The sequence below is a fragment of the Pelodiscus sinensis genome, chromosome 3 (assembly GCF_052426305.1).
Source record: "Pelodiscus sinensis isolate ZL-2025 chromosome 3, ASM5242630v1, whole genome shotgun sequence".
NCBI lineage: Eukaryota > Metazoa > Chordata > Testudines > Trionychidae > Pelodiscus > Pelodiscus sinensis.
In genome coordinates, this window is record NC_143054.1 from 115,071,366 (window position 1) to 115,090,733 (window position 19,368).

Here is a 19,368-nt window from a genome sequence, read left to right on the forward strand (position 1 = left end):
CAGGGCCAACGGAGACTAGAGCAGTCTCCCGCTGGTCCTGTGCTCCCTGTGACATTTCAAAATAGTAGCGCCGCCTAGAGTGGGGGGCGGGGATGGGGAGGGAGGGCAGGGGGGTGTCCCCAGCTGACTCTGGGCTCCACGTAACACTGCCACTTTGAAATGCCTTGTGCGGTCCAGGACTCCCATCTGACTCTGGGCTCCACGTGGTGCTGCCACTTTGAAACACCACATACAGCTCAGGCCATCTGGGGACTCCCAGCTGATCCTGGGCTGCATGTAGCATTTCAAAATGGCAGCGTTGCATGGAGACCAAGGTCTGGCCCTGGGTTCCACGCGTTGCTGCCTCTTTGAAGCACTCCCTCCTCTTCTCCTCCCCCCCCCCCCCTTGCTGCCTCTTTCTCATAGACACAGCAATGGGTGGGGAAGCGACTAGTCGACTAGTGTGTCGATTATCTGGAGTGCATATTAGATAGTCAACTAGTTGTTTACATCCCTATTCCCTACCTAAAGGCAGAGGTAAAAACAATGGCAGGCTGCAGTGGGAGAGTGTAAAGTGGATGGCAGGGTTTGGGAAGAGAATACGTTGGCAGAAGAAAGCAGGTGGAGGAGGAGTGCTGGAGTCAGGTTGGCAGGATGAAGGATGGAGTAGGTTGAGAGTTAGTACATATTTAAAATGGCCACTGCTGTAGGGGAAGACATTGGTTACTGTAGGTATCCAAAGTTGGTTAAAAATATTAACAATCAAATCCAGTGCAATTGCCTGAGTTCAGATTCTGAACTTGACAGTAATAGTCATATTTACATAGCATCTAAGAGGCCCAGCCCAGTCAGAGCCCTATTTTGCTTAGTGCTGGACAAACACATTAATAAAAATATTTCCTCCCCTTGAGAATTTGTTTAAAAAAAGAAAAAGAAAAAGGCCCACACACAATAGGCAGCTTAAAGAGAGTGGAGGATGTGTTAAGGTGTTTTGTATAGATTAGTTATGTGAAGTTTGTAGTGATAGCTTTTTAGTCTTTTGCTTCTGTGTGTGTTTAGTTTTGATCAGTAGCAGCAATCACAGCTTGTTTCCTCATTAGCCATTGTCAGTTCCATAGGTATCAAGGTATCTGTCACTGTAACTGTAGTAACACACTGTACACTCAGCTAGCATAGGTATAAGAAGCACTGTAGATGGTGAGATGTGGCATAGGGAAGTAGAATGCATGCCTGAACCCTTACGGTATGTACCCAAACATATATCTATGCTTCTATTTTTCAGCTATGTCCCACTGCCTCCCTGCACTGAACACTTCAGTGATGTGTGGACAAAGCCTGTCTCTGACTGTGAAATGTTACTCCATGGGTTAATGCCTATATTCTATATACTGTTGCAAGTGTAGACAAGGCATAGAAGTGAACCTTGAGGAAGAATTTCATGAACAGTATTATGTATTGCTCACATCTCTTTACTGAAATGCATTCTCTGGAGTAGTGTATCCTTGTGAATGATATACTTACATTAGTTGTGAATTGATGGCCCAAATTATTGTGGAACTGGCTTAGTACCTTTTCCTATTTGCATAAAACTAAGTAGCTGTCCATTGTGTTCAGGATGTTAACAAAGATCTATTTGTTGACAGGAGTGACTATGAAGAAATGCCACTTCAGAATGGTCAAGCCATTAGAGCCAAGTACAAGGAAGAATCAGACAGTGATTGAGTTCCTGTGGAGGAGACTTGCTTAGGAGAATGCAAGTGATCTTGAGCTTTTTACTAGATGACCTCTTTCTTGGCTTTCTTATGAGTCTGCTTTCAACTGAACACTTATCTGCCAACGAAGGACTTCCTGTTTATTTCTGTTTACATAGTTAAAACAAAACTGAAGGAAAAATGGAAATGCTTGAAAAGGTTGTAGTGGAGGCTTCTAAAAAACCAAATCCTGTCTTTACACTAGAAAATGTCATACACCAGATTTCTGTGTTGAACAGATTGTTTTAACAATGAGGTGTTCCGAGTCTGGTTCCAGTTAAGAGCATCATGGAGTATATGGCGATTTAAAATGCTTCCTTGCTGTTAGTTTTTAGAGGATTATGTATGGTACATCACCTTCACTCCTGATACAGTTCGCATTAGCTATTGTGTACATTGGTGTTAAAGTGCCTCTCTTACTACTTCCCTTCCTCACCCTATCCACCTCAGTTGAAGGTACAAAATTGCAAGTATTTCCTTTGATTTCTGAGAAACCACAAGGTTTTTATTGCTCCTGCTTAAAGGGGACAGCATTCACAGTTCAGTGGTTAATAATGTAATTGACTCAGACACCTTGAGTTCATAAAACAGAAGTTTGCCAAATATGAATGTGAGAGAGGTACAAATATTCAAGTTCTGTAGAAGCCAAAATTTATAAACCGAATAATATAATCAATAGTGCAAAATAATTTGCAAGGGTTTTTCTTATAATTAATAAAAACAAAATAAGACTAAGTTAAAATATCTAGATTAAAATATTTAAACCGTTGTAAACCTTGGTGGGAAACCCTTTACTTTCCTGTGTATTGGGGAGGAGAGAGAAGATTGTTACATTTCCTACAAAGAGTATAATATACAACTTAATATTTTTTAACAAAAACATTCTTTTAATTGCGAGATTCTTTTTCCTAAGTTAGGATTTTTCATGCAGTCTCCTCATAGCTGTTAAACATAAGTTAATATAAGAACAATCACTTTTGATATGTTGAATAAATATGCAAAAGTGTGTTCCTCAGCATGTTTTGTAAATAGCTTAATCTCCTCATCTTCAGACACACCTAAATAGCTATAATTAAAATGCCTGCTATTTACAAGTATCTTTTGGATTGTCCCTTTTCAGGCTATGCTATAACAATGTGCTAAAGAACTTCCAAATATTTACTGGAATATTGCTCATCATATTTAAATGTGTGCATTTCAATTCCCCTACCATAGTATAGGTGGTGTTTTTACAGGGAGACTCTCGATTTCTATTAACTTTTTTAAAAGCTTAATATTTTCAGGTATGCCACTGTGAATAGAGTTCCAGGGGAGTCAGCTGTTGTCACTGAATTCAGCTGAACTGCAAAGAATGAGCCAGCTGCTCCCCAAAGCTGGTGAGTTCTAATACTTAGATTTAACAAGCTAGCACAAAACAGCCTGTGTGATGTCTTACTGATTACCCAGAAGCAAGCAACACAGTTCTCTTAAAGAGACATACAGACAATGACATTATTTCACCCAAATTTAATTTAAATGTTAATATTCCCCTTTGTGTCCTAATCAACAGCTATAGTAATAGCCATGTAAATAGACAGTTCTTGTCTAACAAACATCTAACAATATATATAAAATAAGTAAACATACACAATTAAACTAGAACTTTGAAATGCAAATCTACTTGAATGGCCCTAATCTCTTTCTATAAAAAAAAAAAAAGTCCTGTGGGACAACAGTGATGTCATCACGTCACGCTGCATTCCTCCACCCCATCTGCCCTGCTCCCTCCCCTTACTTCCTTTCGCTCTCAGGGTGGGCAGGAGCTGTGAGGCCTCCCCCCTCCGGTGCTGGAAGATGTGAGTTGCATGGCCTCTCCTTTACCTCCTCCCTATTGCTCCGGGGGGGCGAGAGCCATGAGGTCTCCTCTCTACCCCCCCGCCCCCCGTTGCTCTGGGGGAGCAGGAGCTGTGAGCCACGTGCCCTCCCTGCACCCCCAGCCCCGTCACTTATCCCTTCCACTGAAACCCCACAGCCTCAGCCTGCCCCTGCTCTCTCCCCCCTGACCAGACACCCTTCCTGCAGTCTGCTCCTGCACCCTCTCCCCGGACAGATACCTACCTCCAGAGAGAAGGGGGTTAATGTGCATAGTGAGCAGGGGCCGCAACCCCTTATTTACATACTTTTTTTTACATGTCTACAAGCTGACTCTGCATCCATTAGTCTTCAGGATGCTTAAACTTTCTGGCCATGTATCATACTTGGCATAAGATTTGTGGCAATTTTATAACAGTAGTAGCAACAATGGTTTTTATGGTCATAAGCTAATCAGATAACATCACAGCCATCTATTCCTGAATCTTTTGTGGGTTTTTCTGAGGTTTCATAATCACCATTTTCTTAATGTTTCTCTTCCCTGTTGCTGTATGAAATACCCACACAAACATCAGGGGAAACTGACAGAATATAGAGAACAAACAGTGATTTTGATCTATATGCAAAGACCTATCTATACTAGGGAATCAGCTGGTTTAAGCATAAAAGTTCAGTGTGTCTACACTGACCATGTTGAATTGACAAAACTAGCATTTAGTTCTGCTGAAAGCAAGTGGAATACAGAATATGTTTAGCATGGTTGTGTAATCCATTTTGTGGCTATGAAATTTAACAAATGTACTAGGAAGTTGAATTGCATTGGGAACCATTTCAGACTTGTCTTGCAGTCACAGTAGAGTGGTCCTAAACCACTTCATCTGCAGTAACCTCTGGGGTCCTGTGAAATTATACCTACTATATAGTAAATATCTAGTGTAGACTAAAGCCAAGAGAAGGCCAAAGTACTTTCATGTGCAGAAAGTAAAGAAATAGAACACAGAGAGATTTTCCCTTGGCATAGTAGGTGTTACTTGTAACAATATGTGGAAAAATTCACACAAGGTTCTTTGTAAAATGCAGTAGTTGTTGCCTCTTTAACTCCTTTTAGCTAACAGACTCTTTTTCATATAAATTTGTGATTTATATTATTTTTAATCTAAAGGAAAGACTGGGTTCTCTTTTTCTTAAATAAGAAAGCAAGAATGATTCAGGGCTTGCTTGTACTATGACTTTGTACAAAGGCAAGCTCAGGATCCAGTCACTGTCACTCCCTGTACACCCAAAAAATCCATTGACTTTCATGGGAGCTGGAGAGAGGGGAATGAGAGACAGTTTGTTTATGTGGATTTTTACTTTTGTGCATTCAAATCTAACACTATTTTATTCCGGTTATAAAAGTCATTTTTTGATTTGCTAAAGTATTTCTCCATGGAATATTTGAATTTTACTAATGCTATTTACTATAATCCAGGTTGCTTGTGATATAGAATATTAAATCTGAATGTATGAAATATGTTTTAGGATTCCATTAATTAAAGAAAGCTTTTTTTTTAATGCAACTTTAAGAAATCATGATATTTAGAGTTTGAGAAATGTTCCTAAGATGTTCCTGTCCCTTTAGTTTTTATTACATTGCTCTTTAGAGGACTAAAATGAGGTGTTAGATGGGAAAAGTGCACTTTGGTTTTTAAAATTAATTATCTTAGTTTAGAAATATCAGTATCTTGTTAGAAATCTCGTATTGAACTGCCTCTTCTCATGCACAGAGCCCTGTGCAGATACAAAATTTCTATCTGCATCCAGTGCACTAAAATGATTCATGGATGCACATATCCATGGCTATAAAGTAGAGATCTGCAGGACTCTAGATATCAAATTTGGATCTGCATATGTCTACAATCCACAAAATATTATCCTCAGATGTAGATATGTGGATATAAAGCAATATCTGCAGATTTACAGGGCTCTCTACTCATGCATACTGTATTTTGTACTAAAAAAAGGTACAGTGTAGATTAGCAAGTTTGGCTAAAACATTACAGCATTAAATTCACTGCTTGCCTAGTAAATAGGTAGAAGTAGTAAAACTGGCTAGATTATAGTCTCTGGAGCAAGAGATTATGTATTTCATGCTTTGTGGTGATCAATATTGAACATTTCATAAAGATACAATTTGGTACCTACGATTACTCTGACAAAGTCTCATGGCAAGATGGATAGTAAATATTTTGTGAGGGGTTGTATTCTTGTGTTGCTATGCAGTCTGTTGCTGTTATGACCCATGGATTAAATGAAAGGTGCCTACCTAAGAAATTAACTTGGCTTGCTATGTATTTTCATATGGCCAGCATATATGTCAATAAGGGAAGTATGTTTTCTTCCCAAAGAACTACAGTTAAGTCATAGTGCACTTGTATCGGGCTCTTGTAACTAGTAAACACACTTGGGTGGATTTTTTTACCCCCACTTTAGGCCTTTGTCTAATAACCAATCATATAAAATAATTCCAGATTAATCATTCTTCAAAAGGTGTAAATAGGAACATAGAAAAAAGAGTAATGTATACAAAATACAGCCATAACGTAGTGGGTTTATTGCAAAAATGGGATGTTCCTCTTTATAACAATGAGGGTGTTTTACTTGCAAAAATCCATCTTGTGGCCAAATATTGCTGGCCCAAAGTGGCTCCTGAACTATCATGCACGTTTTTGCTGTTGCATTGGCTTTAAGACATGATCAGAGTTAAGTATGCTAGGAAATTAATATTCTGTACTCTAAGGCCAAGAAAGGGTTCTTCCTAACCCAGAAGAGAAATCTTTCTTAACTTTGGTTAAGAATGAAAATGCAATCAGAGCATGAACTACTTTGAGAAGTTTGTTTGAAAGGATTCTTGATTTGATATCTTTCTTTGATCCTAAGGGCAGCTCTTGTAAATAAGAACTATAAACCTGCTTGTTCCCTTTTTGCCATGTTTTGAATATGGCAGTAATTGCCATACATTACAGAAACCCTCATGCTATTATAAAACTGAACTTTATAAAAAGCTTGTAAATAATGTAAAATGAAAAAACTATGGAAAATTGTATACCAAAATGGTATTGAATGTGTAAGATAAATATTCTGTTACTGAAGTTGTAAATATGATGCTGCTTTGAGCAGGTATGCATGGGCTGAATTAGTATTCTGTGTTTTGGGGAAACTTGTTAATCATCCATTTACACTAGAAATCTTTCAGTTATAGACTACAAAACTGTTTACCTTCAGCAAAAAGTTGGGTGCTGAGATACATGGAAGATTTCATGTGTGTCAAATTTTCTGTTCAGCTAATTGTTAATAAATAGTTTTCATACTGTCTCTTTATACATGCATTTGGATTTCATTTTCCTTTCACTAGGTGAAGAAAACCTAGCACACTTTTTCACTTGTCTCTAATGAGGAAGTGGTAATTAGCCTTGTGTATGTACATAGTGGAACTGACACTGTCCTCATAGAAAAGTTTAAATACTTCTATTGTTAATAGCTAGCATATAAATGTAGAGAGGGAGGGACTCTGGCCACCTGGGATTGGAGACTATTGTTTTAGTGCAGTTAGGGGAATAACCAAAGGTACAAGTTAACCAGGTTATGGGGGGGGGGGGGTCCTTTGCATAGGTACAGATACATACTGAGCAGTAGCCTGACAAGCCCTTGTCCATCCTATTGTCAAACCCAGAACCTACTGGCAATTATTTCAATGTGTTTTATTTTAGATCTATCCAACTATTGCACAAGCTATAGTGTATAAATAGCATTGCAGAAGTGCCTTCTGGTACTGTTAAAAATGCACTGTTAACTACCTTTGCACAGTAGAGGCCCCAAAGGCCATAAAAACAGAAAAGGGAAGGAGCATTCCCTTTTATTTTCAGATTTTTGAAAACCTCTCTCAAATGACTTGCAGAGAGAACCAGAGCACCACTAATTCAAGTTATCTGAATTTGCTTCAGCTGAAAATCCTACTTTTCCAAATACTTTTATGACTCCATTTTATTGTTAACTAACAACACTTCAATTTAATCCAAGTTTTAGATGTCTGCTAGGCCTCATCTCTCAGATCATCATTTTGACCGCTCCTGTTTAACAGACTGTGCAGAAGAGGGTCACAATTACTGAATTGCCATACCAAAGGAATGCATTTTTGATCCACTGTTTTATGTAGCAAAGTAGGATGAGTGAATCTTTAGGAAACCTTTGGTCATTAGTCTTTACTACTATGGTAGCATTTTAAAAGTAGTCTCAAATAAGACTTTTACAATTTTGTGTACTCTCCAGCTGAGTCAGATTATCTACACAGACTATGACAGACACCTTGGAACCCTTAGCTAGTTTCCCCAGTGCTCCACGCAGTTGAATGTAATAGACAAGACACACAATATTATGAACTTCAATAATTTAATGCTAACCCAAAGTACAAAGTGTGAAAATTTATTTAAATTAGTTTCAGAGAGTAAAGCTAAAGAAACCTTTACATTGCAGCAGGTTTCAGGGGAGAGGTTTTATTAGCACCTTGAAGTCCTTGAAATATTAAGACAGTCTGGCAATACTGGTGTGAAAGATTGCATGTATAATCCTCGTAACAGCATATAATTAGTGTTTTCACATTTCTACATTGGAAGTGACAAATGTACATTAAAAACAAAAGTGTATTCAATTTGAATAGATTATGAAATGGAAGTGCTGAAGAATAAAAATCAGTAGACAGCTTAGTAGTTCCAAGGCAATTATATTGCAAGTCCAAAGGCACTGACAATACAATACATAGTCTTATTCTCCCATCTCACAGTGCAATTTCCTGCAACAGAAGAGAAAGTATGAAAAACCAAGAAGTTTGTCATTTCATACACAAAGTTCTACATGGTTCTCCATATCATCAGACTCATCTATATTAAAGTTCAAACTTTCAATTTTTTTTATAAAGAATCAGCAAAGCTGTCAATATATGCATTTTTTAAAAAAAATACAGGCAGTCCCCGGGTTACATCGGATCCCTACTTACAAACGGGGTGAGGCAACCCGCACTAGCTGCTTCCCCCCCCAGCAGACCAGGGAGATGTGAAGCTAGCGCTCCCCTCCCCCCCACCCCAGCAGACCAGGGAGACGTGGAGCGGCTTTTCTCAGCAGACACCTCAGCTTGAGAATAAAGGACTGAGGGAAGTGAGGTGTGGGAGAATAAAACTGAGCTCTGGAGAAATGTTTGGCTAGAGTTTCCCCTACAATATGTACCAGTTCCGACTTACATACAAATCCAACTTAAGAACAAACCTACAGTCCCTATCTTGTACGTAACCCGGGGACTGCCTGTAGTTGCTAGCTTCATAACTTGGGAGACTTTAGTCTCCTCCCCTGCCTTATCCCTAAAGGCACTTCAGTTGCACTAGGCTGCTCCAAAATAGTAATTTAAAGATTAAGTGTCAGTCTTATGAGGTAAGGCAACCAACCCTTTAAAAGTTCTAGTATGAGAATACTTAAAGTTGCTGTTTAAGAGAGAAAATAAAGTCACTTCTGTACCATCACTAGTGTTGTCCCAGAAACAAGAGCTTGCTGTGTGAAGTCCAGCACCATTTTTTTGCATAATCACACAGGTCACTGTTAACACACAAAAGAAGCTTCCATTAGGGAACCAAACTGACAATTACTATCAATACAACTTACACTGATGCTTAGTTTTAACAGCACAAATGGTAGTTTAATATCAGTCCCTCAAATCTATGAATTCAAATTCACTACATGCAATATTGACCACAAAAATGCAATTTAGCGTAAAATATCTTAGCAAAAAGATGATGTCCCCTTACTTTAAGCAGTACAACAGAACAAGTACAAAAGCACTAAAAAAACCACAAGCACTTTTAAATTGTCCTAACAGACTTCAAAGGTGTCCCAAATAAATCAGCTCTGGCCATAACCTACACACAACCCAAAAACGATCAGGACAGACTAAGATCTTTGGGGCATGGAAAACCTCTCTCCTGTTTGTACAGTACTTGCTGGTATGTATGTGAACTAGTAACCTTCACCCCTAACAGGTGATGCATACTGGGTAACAATTAACCATTACCCAGGAGCATGGAGGGCTGCTCTAACCCCACAAGTGGGCCATGGATGTTGCTGGACTAGAGAACTCTGGCAGGGCAGTAGAGTCCACAGCCAGGGGGGCTACTGAGAGCTCCTATAGTTTGGCAAACTCCCTTGTCCAGAAGGGTGCCAGAACAGGGAAGTCCAACCTGTAGAAACAGGACTGAGATGTGCTTTATATACACAATCTACCAGTTTTTCCAAAAAGGGATCCCCATAGATATGTAGTTCTAGCTGGAGAATATATTTTTTTAAAGAATCCAGATAAATGTGACTTAATTAGTTTTGGGAAAATGACAACTATTTCTTTAAAATTACAAAAAGTGACTGCATTATTTATGCCTAGCTTTCACAGTGGATGCCATTTCAGAATTGCTTAACTGGTACATAGTTTAATCTAGTTCCTAAAATTAGTGTTGCCTCCATGAGGGATGTCAATGTGTAGTCAAGTACACGATTAACCAATCAACTACATGCACTACCCTCCACTCCTCTGTTGCCTCTATATAAGAGGCAGAAATGGGGTGGGGGAGCAAGAGCTGGGGAAGTTGATTTAACCCTGCTCTTCACAAGCACTGGATCCATGGAGCCAACTGCCACCCACCCAGCACTGCTGCCTCTGATGGAGAAGCAACAGCACAGAGGGAGAGGAGGGCAGGCAGGAGCTGGCACACATGGGAAGCTGGCTTTCAAGTCAGCTCCCTGCATGCATTGACTCACCTAAATCACCTGCCCCCTCACACTACTGCCTCTCTATCAGAGGCAGGAGTGGGGGGGAAGCACTAGGGAGAGCTTGTTTTAAGCTGGTTCTCCTCTCATGCTAGCTCCATAGAGCCACCTGCACTACAATGGGAGAAGGAGGGGGAAGGAAGGAGAGGCTGCTGCAGAGGAGCCTCTGTCTGTAGCAGGCCCAAGCTCACTGTGGACAGAGGCTGCTCAGTGGAATGCTGACACAGCTTCTGTCTATTGGGAGCTTGGTCTCCCTGCAGACAGAGGCTGCTGCCACCCCACACTGTTGCCTCTGATACAGAGGCAGCAGCACAGGATAGCAGGGGGCTCCCAGGAGTGGGGCCAGGAAGCACACTGGCTCCTAGCCCTGCCCCCGGGAATATCAAATAGTTGTATAACCAATAGTTTGTGTGGTTACACAACTATTCAATCAACTGCTATTTAACATCCCTAACCTCCACCAGCTGCTCAAACTGTCAACGTAGTTTTGTCTGAGAACATCTATTATCTTTTTTGCTTTGCATATCACTCTTGTACCTTTTAAACCTGTAGTGCCCCAGTCCTGGTGGCCATGACACGTTCAGATAAGTGATTTCCAGTAGGTCTCAGAATTTGTTTGGGAAGCAGTATTAAACTATTAAGGCCAGATCTTTGCTATCTAGCATAGTTCTGAGTCTTAGTACTCCCATTGACTCCTGAGTAGAAACTAGCAAACACTTGAGCTATGTCTACACTGACGGCTTCTTGCGCAAGAACGTCTTGCACAAGAAAACGTCCCCACTGCCATGTGCCAGCTGTGCTTTTGTGCAAGAGCATCCATGGCAGTGTGGGCACTCTTGCGCAAGAAAGCTCTGATGGCCATTTTAGCCATAGGGCTTTCTTGTGCAAGAAATCCCCGCCAAGAGTCCACACTGCGCTCCTGCGCAAGAGGGCTTACACCTGTTAAAAAAGAGCCTAGCTTTTGTGCAAGAAGCTCTCTTTTATCACGCCATACTGTAAATTTCCTTGCGCAAGAGGGTGGGTGGTGTAGACACTCCGCAGATTCTTGCACAAGAACAGTTGTTCTTGCGCAATAACCCGCTAGTGTAGAAAGCCTTGTTGTAGCTCTTCTGCAGAAGGAAGACTATTTGCAAGTTATGTGAAGCAAGGATCTGTCTGCAAACTCAACCACATGTTTATGCACTCCATTTACTTAACACCTGCATTTATGAGCCTCTGAGTTTAAGTTCGTGAAACAAATTATAATGTGAAACCAGGAGGGCTGAGAAGGTGCTGTGTTGCACTCTTAGAAACACTCATTTACAATAACCATCACAGCCACCAACTACTTGCTATTTTACTTCTTTTTTTTAAGTGTTGCCAAGTTTTGTCATTTACTTATTTTTACTGTTCTGTGTGTGTGAAGTATCAAATTAAAAGTTGACATCCCATAGAAATTGTATAAACTGAGAGAATGTCTTATTTTTTGATACTGGAAAGGAGAGCATGACCAATTCTAGTTGACCCACATTAGTTCAGCTTTAAGATGCTGAACAATGGGCAGATAATGGAGGTATAGTTTTGTGGTCTGAAAAAGTCTGGCATATCAGTGTTTTGACACATGCTTTAGTGTTTTAGAACAGTTTTGTCACATTACTGGATCAATGGAATCAGACAGGTCACTGATGCACCCAAGGGGGGATGTTGTCCCTAAGTCTGTACAAAGAGGGCCATGTGAGGTGGCAAATAAAAGCTTATGTTCTACTGATTCTGTATATGCTATTCATGTCCTTGTATGATGTCTGTATGTGGAGTTATGAATATGGACTCTGTGCTGGACTGCCTGTTGTAAAGAACAATTGTTCAGTTTGACTATACTAATTAGCAGGGCTAGACAAACCTCAGTGAGAGTCACTCGCCAGCCCCATACTGGGCATGCACAAAGCACCGGTGAATGGGGCACAAAGCACCGGTGAATGGGGCTCATGGCACAACCAGCTGAAATCTACTCACCACAGGAGCGTAGATTCAGCGATTTGTCAAGCCCTGCTAATTAGCAAGGCTCCAGGGACAATGGCTCTCAAGGTGTCCAATACACAACTGAGGAATGCGTCTGGAAATCTGGATACCTGCAAACCAGCCAGGGCATAATGGCTGCCAGCATGTGAAACAGATAGATTACTTGACCATGTGACATGCTCTGGCCAGGAGAGAGATACAAGGCCATGAGGCGGACTCCATCTTGTCTTCAATTCTGCTCCTGATCCCAGATGCAACCTTGCAAGAGACCGAAAGCTGGGAAAAGTCGTGGACCCATCCTGACATAGGATGTACACCAGAGACTTTTAAGATAGCCGTTTATAACATCTCTGCTGAGAGCCTGCATCCAGAACTTGGTGATTGATGCATGTAATGTATTCTCCTTAACAACCTTACTGTCATGCTTTTCTTTCTTTTATTATATTAATAAACCTTTAGATTTTAGATTCTAAAGGACTGGCCCAGCCTGCTCTTGTGGGTAAGATTCAAAGTTAAATTGACCGGGGAACTGTGGCTGGTTTCTTGGGACTGGAAGAACTTGTTCAGGGTAGGTGAGATTGGGTTCTATAACCCCTCACCTGTGTGTTAGGCCCCGGGGCTGACTGTGGCACAGGGAGAGCTGGGATGTCTGAGGCTTCCTGCTGGCCAGGTTGGCAGCTGAAGTGCTTGGTGTGACTGGTTTGTGGCCCATTTGGGAAGGGCCTCCAGTCAGGGGCCCGAAGGAGCCCTGAATTTGAGCAATTCAGCCTGAGCGGATACCTTCAGCCGTGCCCAGACCTGGCCTGTCACAAGCTTTCCCTGAAGATTTAGTGATCTATAGTGCACATGAATGGGAGAAACTCTGCTGGGCAAGTCACTTAATCTTCACCTCTGACTCCCCCAATCTCCTCGTGAAGGGGGACCAATATGCGTAACTCTTGGTGAGAAAAGGGCAACAACAACAAAAACCAGCATGCAAGATACCCGTGCCAGATTGTTTAATCTTCCATGGACTAACACTAGATACTTTGTAACAAAATAAAGCTGATTTTATAGTGTGACTATAAATTCATAGTTTAAAACTGAAATATAGTGTACGGATTCTGTAATTTCCACTCCAGCTCATCTGATGAAGTAGGTTTTACCCACAAAAGCTCAATACTTAATAAATTTGTCTTTAAGGTGCCACAGGACTGCTCATTGTATGGTTACTACTTTAGGAGACACAACAAGTTTCTATGAAAAGCTTTGCCATTCATCTTTAAATAAATTTCAAGAATAGACTGTTTAAATTTAAGTCTTCTGGGATAGTCAATAAAACCAACATAGCACCAAACTTACCAATATACTTGAAAGGTTTCCCCAGCTTTGTTAGTTGACTTAAAGTTTGTTCTACCACACTTGTAGTCCATTGGTTCACTTTGCTGTGTTGATAGGCATTGCCACCTATCGCACCTTCTACGGCCTAAAAATGACAAGTATACAAAGGTAGCTGTTACCATGACCCATCTTAGAACTTCATGTTTTTGATGCATTGGATGGAGAACCTTAAATTTCACTAGCATTGCAGATGCTAGAGTCTATTGCCCTGTTATGTATTAGAAATATTTTTACCACCATTAATAAGAAAGCATTCCAAGTGATTGTTCTTTCATAGCATGGTTATGTCAGCTGTCTTACTTTAGCCTTTGATTTTGATTCCAGCTTATCTCAAACCCCTACTGTAGACCCTCAAGTGCCACATCAAAGATGCCTTGCATTTGCAACAGAGCTGAAAACATTTTGATTCACAGCCTAGTTATTAAAATGTATGTTTGGTACTGCCAGGCTCACTGATGGGGGAGGAGGGAAAGCAAAGAGGGTAGCTGCCAGCCATTCAAAAGGGCTTAGGGCTCCTGGCCACTGATACTGTGGAAGTGGCCAGCACCACAGGCTATTAAAATCATTGATGGAGTCCTGCATGGGACACTCCAGGTAGCACTGAAAGTTTTCTGGGAGAGGCTAGCCCCTTCTGTCCAAAGATCCACCCCTTCCGGGAGTGCAAAGAGGGCCTCCATCCCTCTTGCCCAGAGGTCTGAGAGTCTGTCAGACCCACTGCATACTATTGTAGGATTCTGTGCAGAAAGCTGGGTCTGGAAGCAGAATTTAAACTGTTTCTGCTTGACCTTTCAAGTAATCTTGAGAAGAATTTGTTTTTAAGAATGTTTTGTTATTTATGGCTACTAGTGTAGTAAAAAGAGACCAGATGCATGAAGGTTATTTAAGAAAGCAGGTATGAAAATATTCCACTATGTATGGGTGCTAATTCTCATACTTGTGCCCAATGTTATGCATTTTCAAAGTGAGCAGGCACACTTGATGGCTGAAGAACAAACATGCACTTTTTTTTTTTACAGAAGCTTTCATTTGCTTCTATAAAAAATAAAATAGAATTTATTTATACTGTACATTTGTTCTATGCACTATGAAAGGGACCTCTCACATTCAAGAGATATTAAATGGGCACACATTATTGATAGTAACTCCACTTAACCAAGACTACATTAATCTGCAACTTTGTTTTGTGTACACAGTAATCAAACTGTGTCATAATCCCTTTTATTTGCCATTTCATGGAACTTCTGTAACAAGAGTAGTGGTTGCCACAAACATTCTTGAAGATTTGTAAACAAGCTCCAAGTAAGTTTCCTAGCAACTTGTAAATACCGGGTATTTATCTATCTAAAATACACATTAAGGTGTCTGAATCAAATATGCAGGCATATATTATCTTTGACAAAAAAATATCCTGAAGGGTGACACATTTAAGTGAAATGTATGTTCATGCAGAAGGCCTATGCAAAAGTCTTTAATGCTAACAGTTTTAAATGGAGCTTAAGCCCTTCTGCATAAGTTTTACCAGTCACAATTTCCATTAGCTGGGAATTGATATGAAGAAAGGCAGGTCCACACTAGAAGAGGAATACAGTCTATCAAATACTTTAAGTAGGGATGTTAAAAATCATGTAATAGGGCAACTGTGCAACCACTGAAAATCTCAGCAGTTGCAGTTACCCATGCTGTGGGCTCTGCAGTATAAAGTTTATACTGCAGAGATCTCAGTGAAGCCTTCCAAAGAGTGGAGCCGCCAGCCCCGCTCCGCTGAGTATAGCCAACACAGTTAATGCAATATGCATGCATTTATCAGTTGAATGTTTAGTTGTTTACACTCAAATATCCCTAATTAAGTTCATAATGATACTTGTTAAACAGTTTTTTAAACATACACTACTATTAATTAGTATCAGTCTTAATGGAAAACTGAATAATAAACTACATAATTTCTAATACTAATCAATGTATTGGTTGGAAAATATATTTTGAACACAAAGAAACTATTGAGAGAAAACATCACAACAGATGTAGGGAATGTAAGGTTATATTTTACACATGACAATGAAGACGTTTGTTAACTTCTTACCTCTTTAATGATGTTACTCACTTCATCAACAACAAAAGAAGTCTACAGAAAAATTCAGAAAATTTATTAAATTCTACTTACATTTTTCTTCAGAACCAGTTTCTAGTTGAGAATACAAGTTTCACTACTGAAAATTTACTAGTAAAGAATATACTTAGGATAGTTTAGATTTAAGTCTGACACACTGTCAAGAGACTGACAATCCAAGTGGTTGCAGATTATACTAAGTCAGGGGTTGGCAACCTTTTCAAAGTGGCATGCCAAGTTTTAACCCTCCTGCCCTGGGCCATGCCAACCATATAGGAGAAACTAGGGATGCGAAAGGCCAACTTAAGCAGTGTTCCCTCTAAGATGGAAGGCAGCACAGCTACACAGATTGGACAGTACTGATTAATCACCTGTGAAACTATGCTGCCACTGCAGCTTAGAGGGAACACTGCCCATAAGCCTTACTGGTTCTGGTTAACTGGTGGGGGTTGGAGCAGTACCTTGCCTGCTTCTTGCAGTAGGGATGTTAAATTGTGTTTAATTCTGCCAATGTGTAACTGCTGTAAATTTCAGCAGTTACACATGTACATGCTGGGGAACAGGCAGGAGCCAGTGTCTTAAGTTGGCTCCCCCACACATGCTGCCTTTTCCCCCCACTCCACTATGCCAGAGGCAGCTGTGTGGTGGTGGTGGAGCAGATGGCTCCCCAGGAGCTGGTGCTCAGCTCCCTGCGAGCACTGGCTCCTGTTTGCCCCCCTCTTTTCTCCCCCACTACCTCTGTGGATTTCAGTTACATGCAAGCAGCAGCGGGGGGACAGAGGAGGGGGCAAAGGCAGAAGGGGAGGTTAATTTTCAGCACGTATTGAGCAAACACATTTTAACATCCCTAATAGACTAATTCAACAAACACAGCTAATTTAACAATACTGGATTTCCTTAACAATCAGTAAGTGTACTTGAGCAGTCAAATTCAATTAAAAAATATCAGTGAAAAACAAAAGATTTTGAAAATACCAGGGATTATTTTGTGGGTATGTACCTATAAATTATGGCGAAAACAGATCCTTGCTGCAAAACTGAGGCACAATTAAGAAGTTTAGCTGGCTTGTGTCCTTCCTTTTGTGCTTAAGCTTCTATGGTATGTAGCATTTTTGTGCACAATGAAGCTGAGCACTTGGGCAGCCACTCAAGAGATTCAAATGCCACCCAACTGATTAACAGTAGGGATTTGAATGGTTAACCAGTAAGCATCACCTTTACCGTGTTACTTAATGCTTATGTATTATGTTAACGCATGGGGGCTGGAGCAGCCCCCTGCAGGCAGTCAGCTGCTCCAGCCCTACCTGCTCCAGGCTGGTCAGAGAACCCCACCCACCCACGTTAAATTTAACATGTAACTGGTTAACTAATAAAACAGGATTTTACATCTCTAATTAAAGTGTCCACAGCATGTGTTCCTTCTGGTGGTACAGCATTCTCACATGCCTCAATTCTAACAACAGAATTTATTCTGTTCATGGATGGAAAAAAGAGTTAGAGGGAACACTGTGCATTAAAGTGTAATGCAATAGTGACTATGTACGCTTCACCCAATGATAGTTTTTTTTTTTTTAAGTAGTAATGCCAGGAAAAGGTCTACTAAGATATTTCTCTGTCAGCCCTACAGAAAATAGTTTTGGAAGAGAAACTTTCAGGCTAAAAATAAAGAAAATGACAAGGGGGCATGGAAATAAGGCTGAACGATTAAGTGAGCATCCAAAATAATCAGACACACTAGCAGCCGCAGGGCGTGGGCCTATTGCTTAGTGAGACATTTCAGTGACCTTTAATGTAGAACTAAGGCTTTCATTCTGTTCCGATTTGGACTAACCAAGCGGCATCCATTGGGTTGCGGGGCGATCAGCCCCCTAGCGCGGGCAGGCGGCTCTGGGAGGGGTTTTACTCGTTACACCGATCGGCCCCGTGCTGCTGCCAGGCAAGGGCGGCAGCGCCGCGCTGCTGCGCGGAGAACACAAAGCCCGGGCTCCCCGCGCCGGGTCCACGAGCACTGAGGGGAGGGCGCCGGGCGCGTTAATCCCGCCCCCCCCCCCCCGGCTTGGGCAAGGCAGGTGCAGGAGAAGCCCGTCCAGACCCAGCCTCACAGCGCCGCGGGCCCGCAGCTCCCGCTCGTTGCCGGAGCAACCCCTCGCGCCCCACCCCTGACCGGGCGGCTGCCCGCGGGTCGGACCCTGCCCCACCCGGAGCTCACGGGCTGGGAGCCGGGGGAAGGGGGAGTCTCCTAACGCTACCCCGTGTGCGTCGGAAGGGGACAGCACCGGAGCCTGCCCCCCCGGGGACCGTTGCCCCGCTGCATGAGCCGTTACCTCCTCTCCCGACTGGAACTCGTCCATCTTTCCGCCGGCTCGGACCGCAGCCCTTAGCACCCGGACCCCGCCCCCTTGATAGCCCTCCGCCAACTGCCGGCTACTCGCGCCACGCCTGCGTGCTGAGCGGAACGGTGTCTCTAGTGCGCCTGCGCTTTCAACCTCATTCTGTCTTCCGAAGTTTCCGTTAGTTGCTAGCGGCTCCCATTGCGCCTGCGCCTCTACACCGCTCTCTAGCTTTCCCCCTTCCCCTTCCCCTCCCCCCGCGTTTGGAGCTGGTACTGCGCCTGCGCAAACTACCTTGCATTGTTCGCCGCCTGTCTCCGGCCTTAGCAACAAGCGGAGCCGTGCATTGTGGGATACTCTGGTGCTCAGAAAGGCGCCGCTTGCTCCCCGCAACCCAATCCTGTGACAGCAGCCTGTGAGCGCCTCGCGGCCCCACCCAACGCCTCCCATGTGACGCAGGTGGTGGTTGCTGGTTTCCACGGCAACCTGCGTCCCCGCCCGTATGACCGCGGGCCGGGCCTGCGAGTGAGTGCGCGCAACTGGGCCTGTTTGCCTGGCTCTGGCGCAGCCCCTGTAGCCTCCGCGCTGCCCGTGGCAGTAACGCGCTGCCCGGCCTCCCGTGGGAGACGCTTTCACGCAGCGGTCCCCCCTCCCCCAGAGAGGCGCCCCCACCGGGTCAGCCCCGTCTAGCGTGCCCGGAAGCGGGGACTTTCCAGCCGGCAAGCCCGAGCCTTTAGGCCGGTGGTGTGACCGGAGCAAGGTCTGGTCACGGGGGCTGTAACCTCGCCTTACGGGAAAGTGTGTGACGTTGCCAGGGCGCGCGTCTGGGCAGGGTGACCTCAGTGACGTGGTTCCAAGTCACCCCATGGGAAGAGTTGGCTCCATGGTGACATATTATTGGTTGGTCTCTGATTTACACCGATGCGACGTGGGCCTTTGTGTCCAGCCCCAAATCCTGCCCCCAGTGTAGTATTGCCAGGAGTCCCGTTCCTGACTGGAACACTGGTTGAATGAAGACCCCGGTGGATCCACTCAGCTCCATTTCCCAGATGAAGTCCGGTTGGTGGCACAATGTGGGCGCCATCCTGCCCTGGCTCTATGCAGCTCCAGAACTAGATGTCATGTTCCTGTG

The 19,368-nt window shown here is 42.7% G+C and overlaps 3 protein-coding genes across 7 annotated transcripts in view; 2 read left to right on the plus strand and 1 right to left on the minus strand.

Annotated features, from left to right (window-relative positions):
* The window catches only part of TMEM181 (transmembrane protein 181), a 67,908-nt gene extending 60,967 nt beyond the window's left edge, over positions 1–6,941 (plus strand). For all 3 annotated transcript variants that reach the window (XM_025180656.3, XM_075924548.2, XM_075924549.2), the window contains exon 17: positions 1,623–6,941. In XM_025180656.3, the coding sequence (XP_025036441.1) occupies positions 1,623–1,701 (79 nt within the window). In that variant the 3' untranslated portion in view covers positions 1,702–6,941. The remainder of the gene's footprint in view (positions 1–1,622) is intronic.
* Positions 6,942–7,992: 1,051 nt separating this feature from the next.
* DYNLT1 (dynein light chain Tctex-type 1) lies at positions 7,993–18,686 on the minus strand. Of its 2 annotated transcripts, none has more exons than XM_025180657.2 (5): positions 18,531–18,686; positions 15,880–15,921; positions 13,761–13,884; positions 9,126–9,203; positions 7,993–8,409 (listed from the first exon to the last, which is right to left on the minus strand). In XM_025180657.2, exons 1-5 carry the CDS (start codon positions 18,684–18,686, stop codon positions 8,339–8,341), a joined length of 471 nt encoding a protein of 156 aa, XP_025036442.1. In that variant the 3' UTR covers positions 7,993–8,338. The 2 variants fall into 2 exon arrangements, with proteins under 2 accessions (XP_025036442.1, XP_014425019.1); XM_014569533.4 differs by lacking the exon at positions 18,531–18,686 and adding an exon at positions 18,231–18,443.
* The window catches only part of SYTL3 (synaptotagmin like 3), a 64,341-nt gene continuing 63,596 nt past the window's right edge, over positions 18,624–19,368 (plus strand). For both annotated transcript variants that reach the window (XM_075924535.2, XM_075924538.2), the window contains exon 1: positions 18,624–18,761. The gene's annotated coding sequence lies outside the window, so the exon portion shown is untranslated. The remainder of the gene's footprint in view (positions 18,762–19,368) is intronic.

Coding starts and splice junctions, on each gene's coding strand:
- DYNLT1 (XM_025180657.2), bottom strand. CDS start 18,686: ATGGGAGGCGTTGGGTGGGGCCGCGAGGCGCTCACAGGCTGCTGTCAC. Junction 13,885..15,879: donor TGAGTAACATCATTAAAGAG/GTAAGAAGTTAA, acceptor TGTCATTTTTAG/GCCGTAGAAGGTGCGATAGG. Junction 8,410..9,125: donor CTGGGACAACACTAGTGATG/GTACAGAAGTGA, acceptor CTTCTGTTGCAG/GAAATTGCACTGTGAGATGG.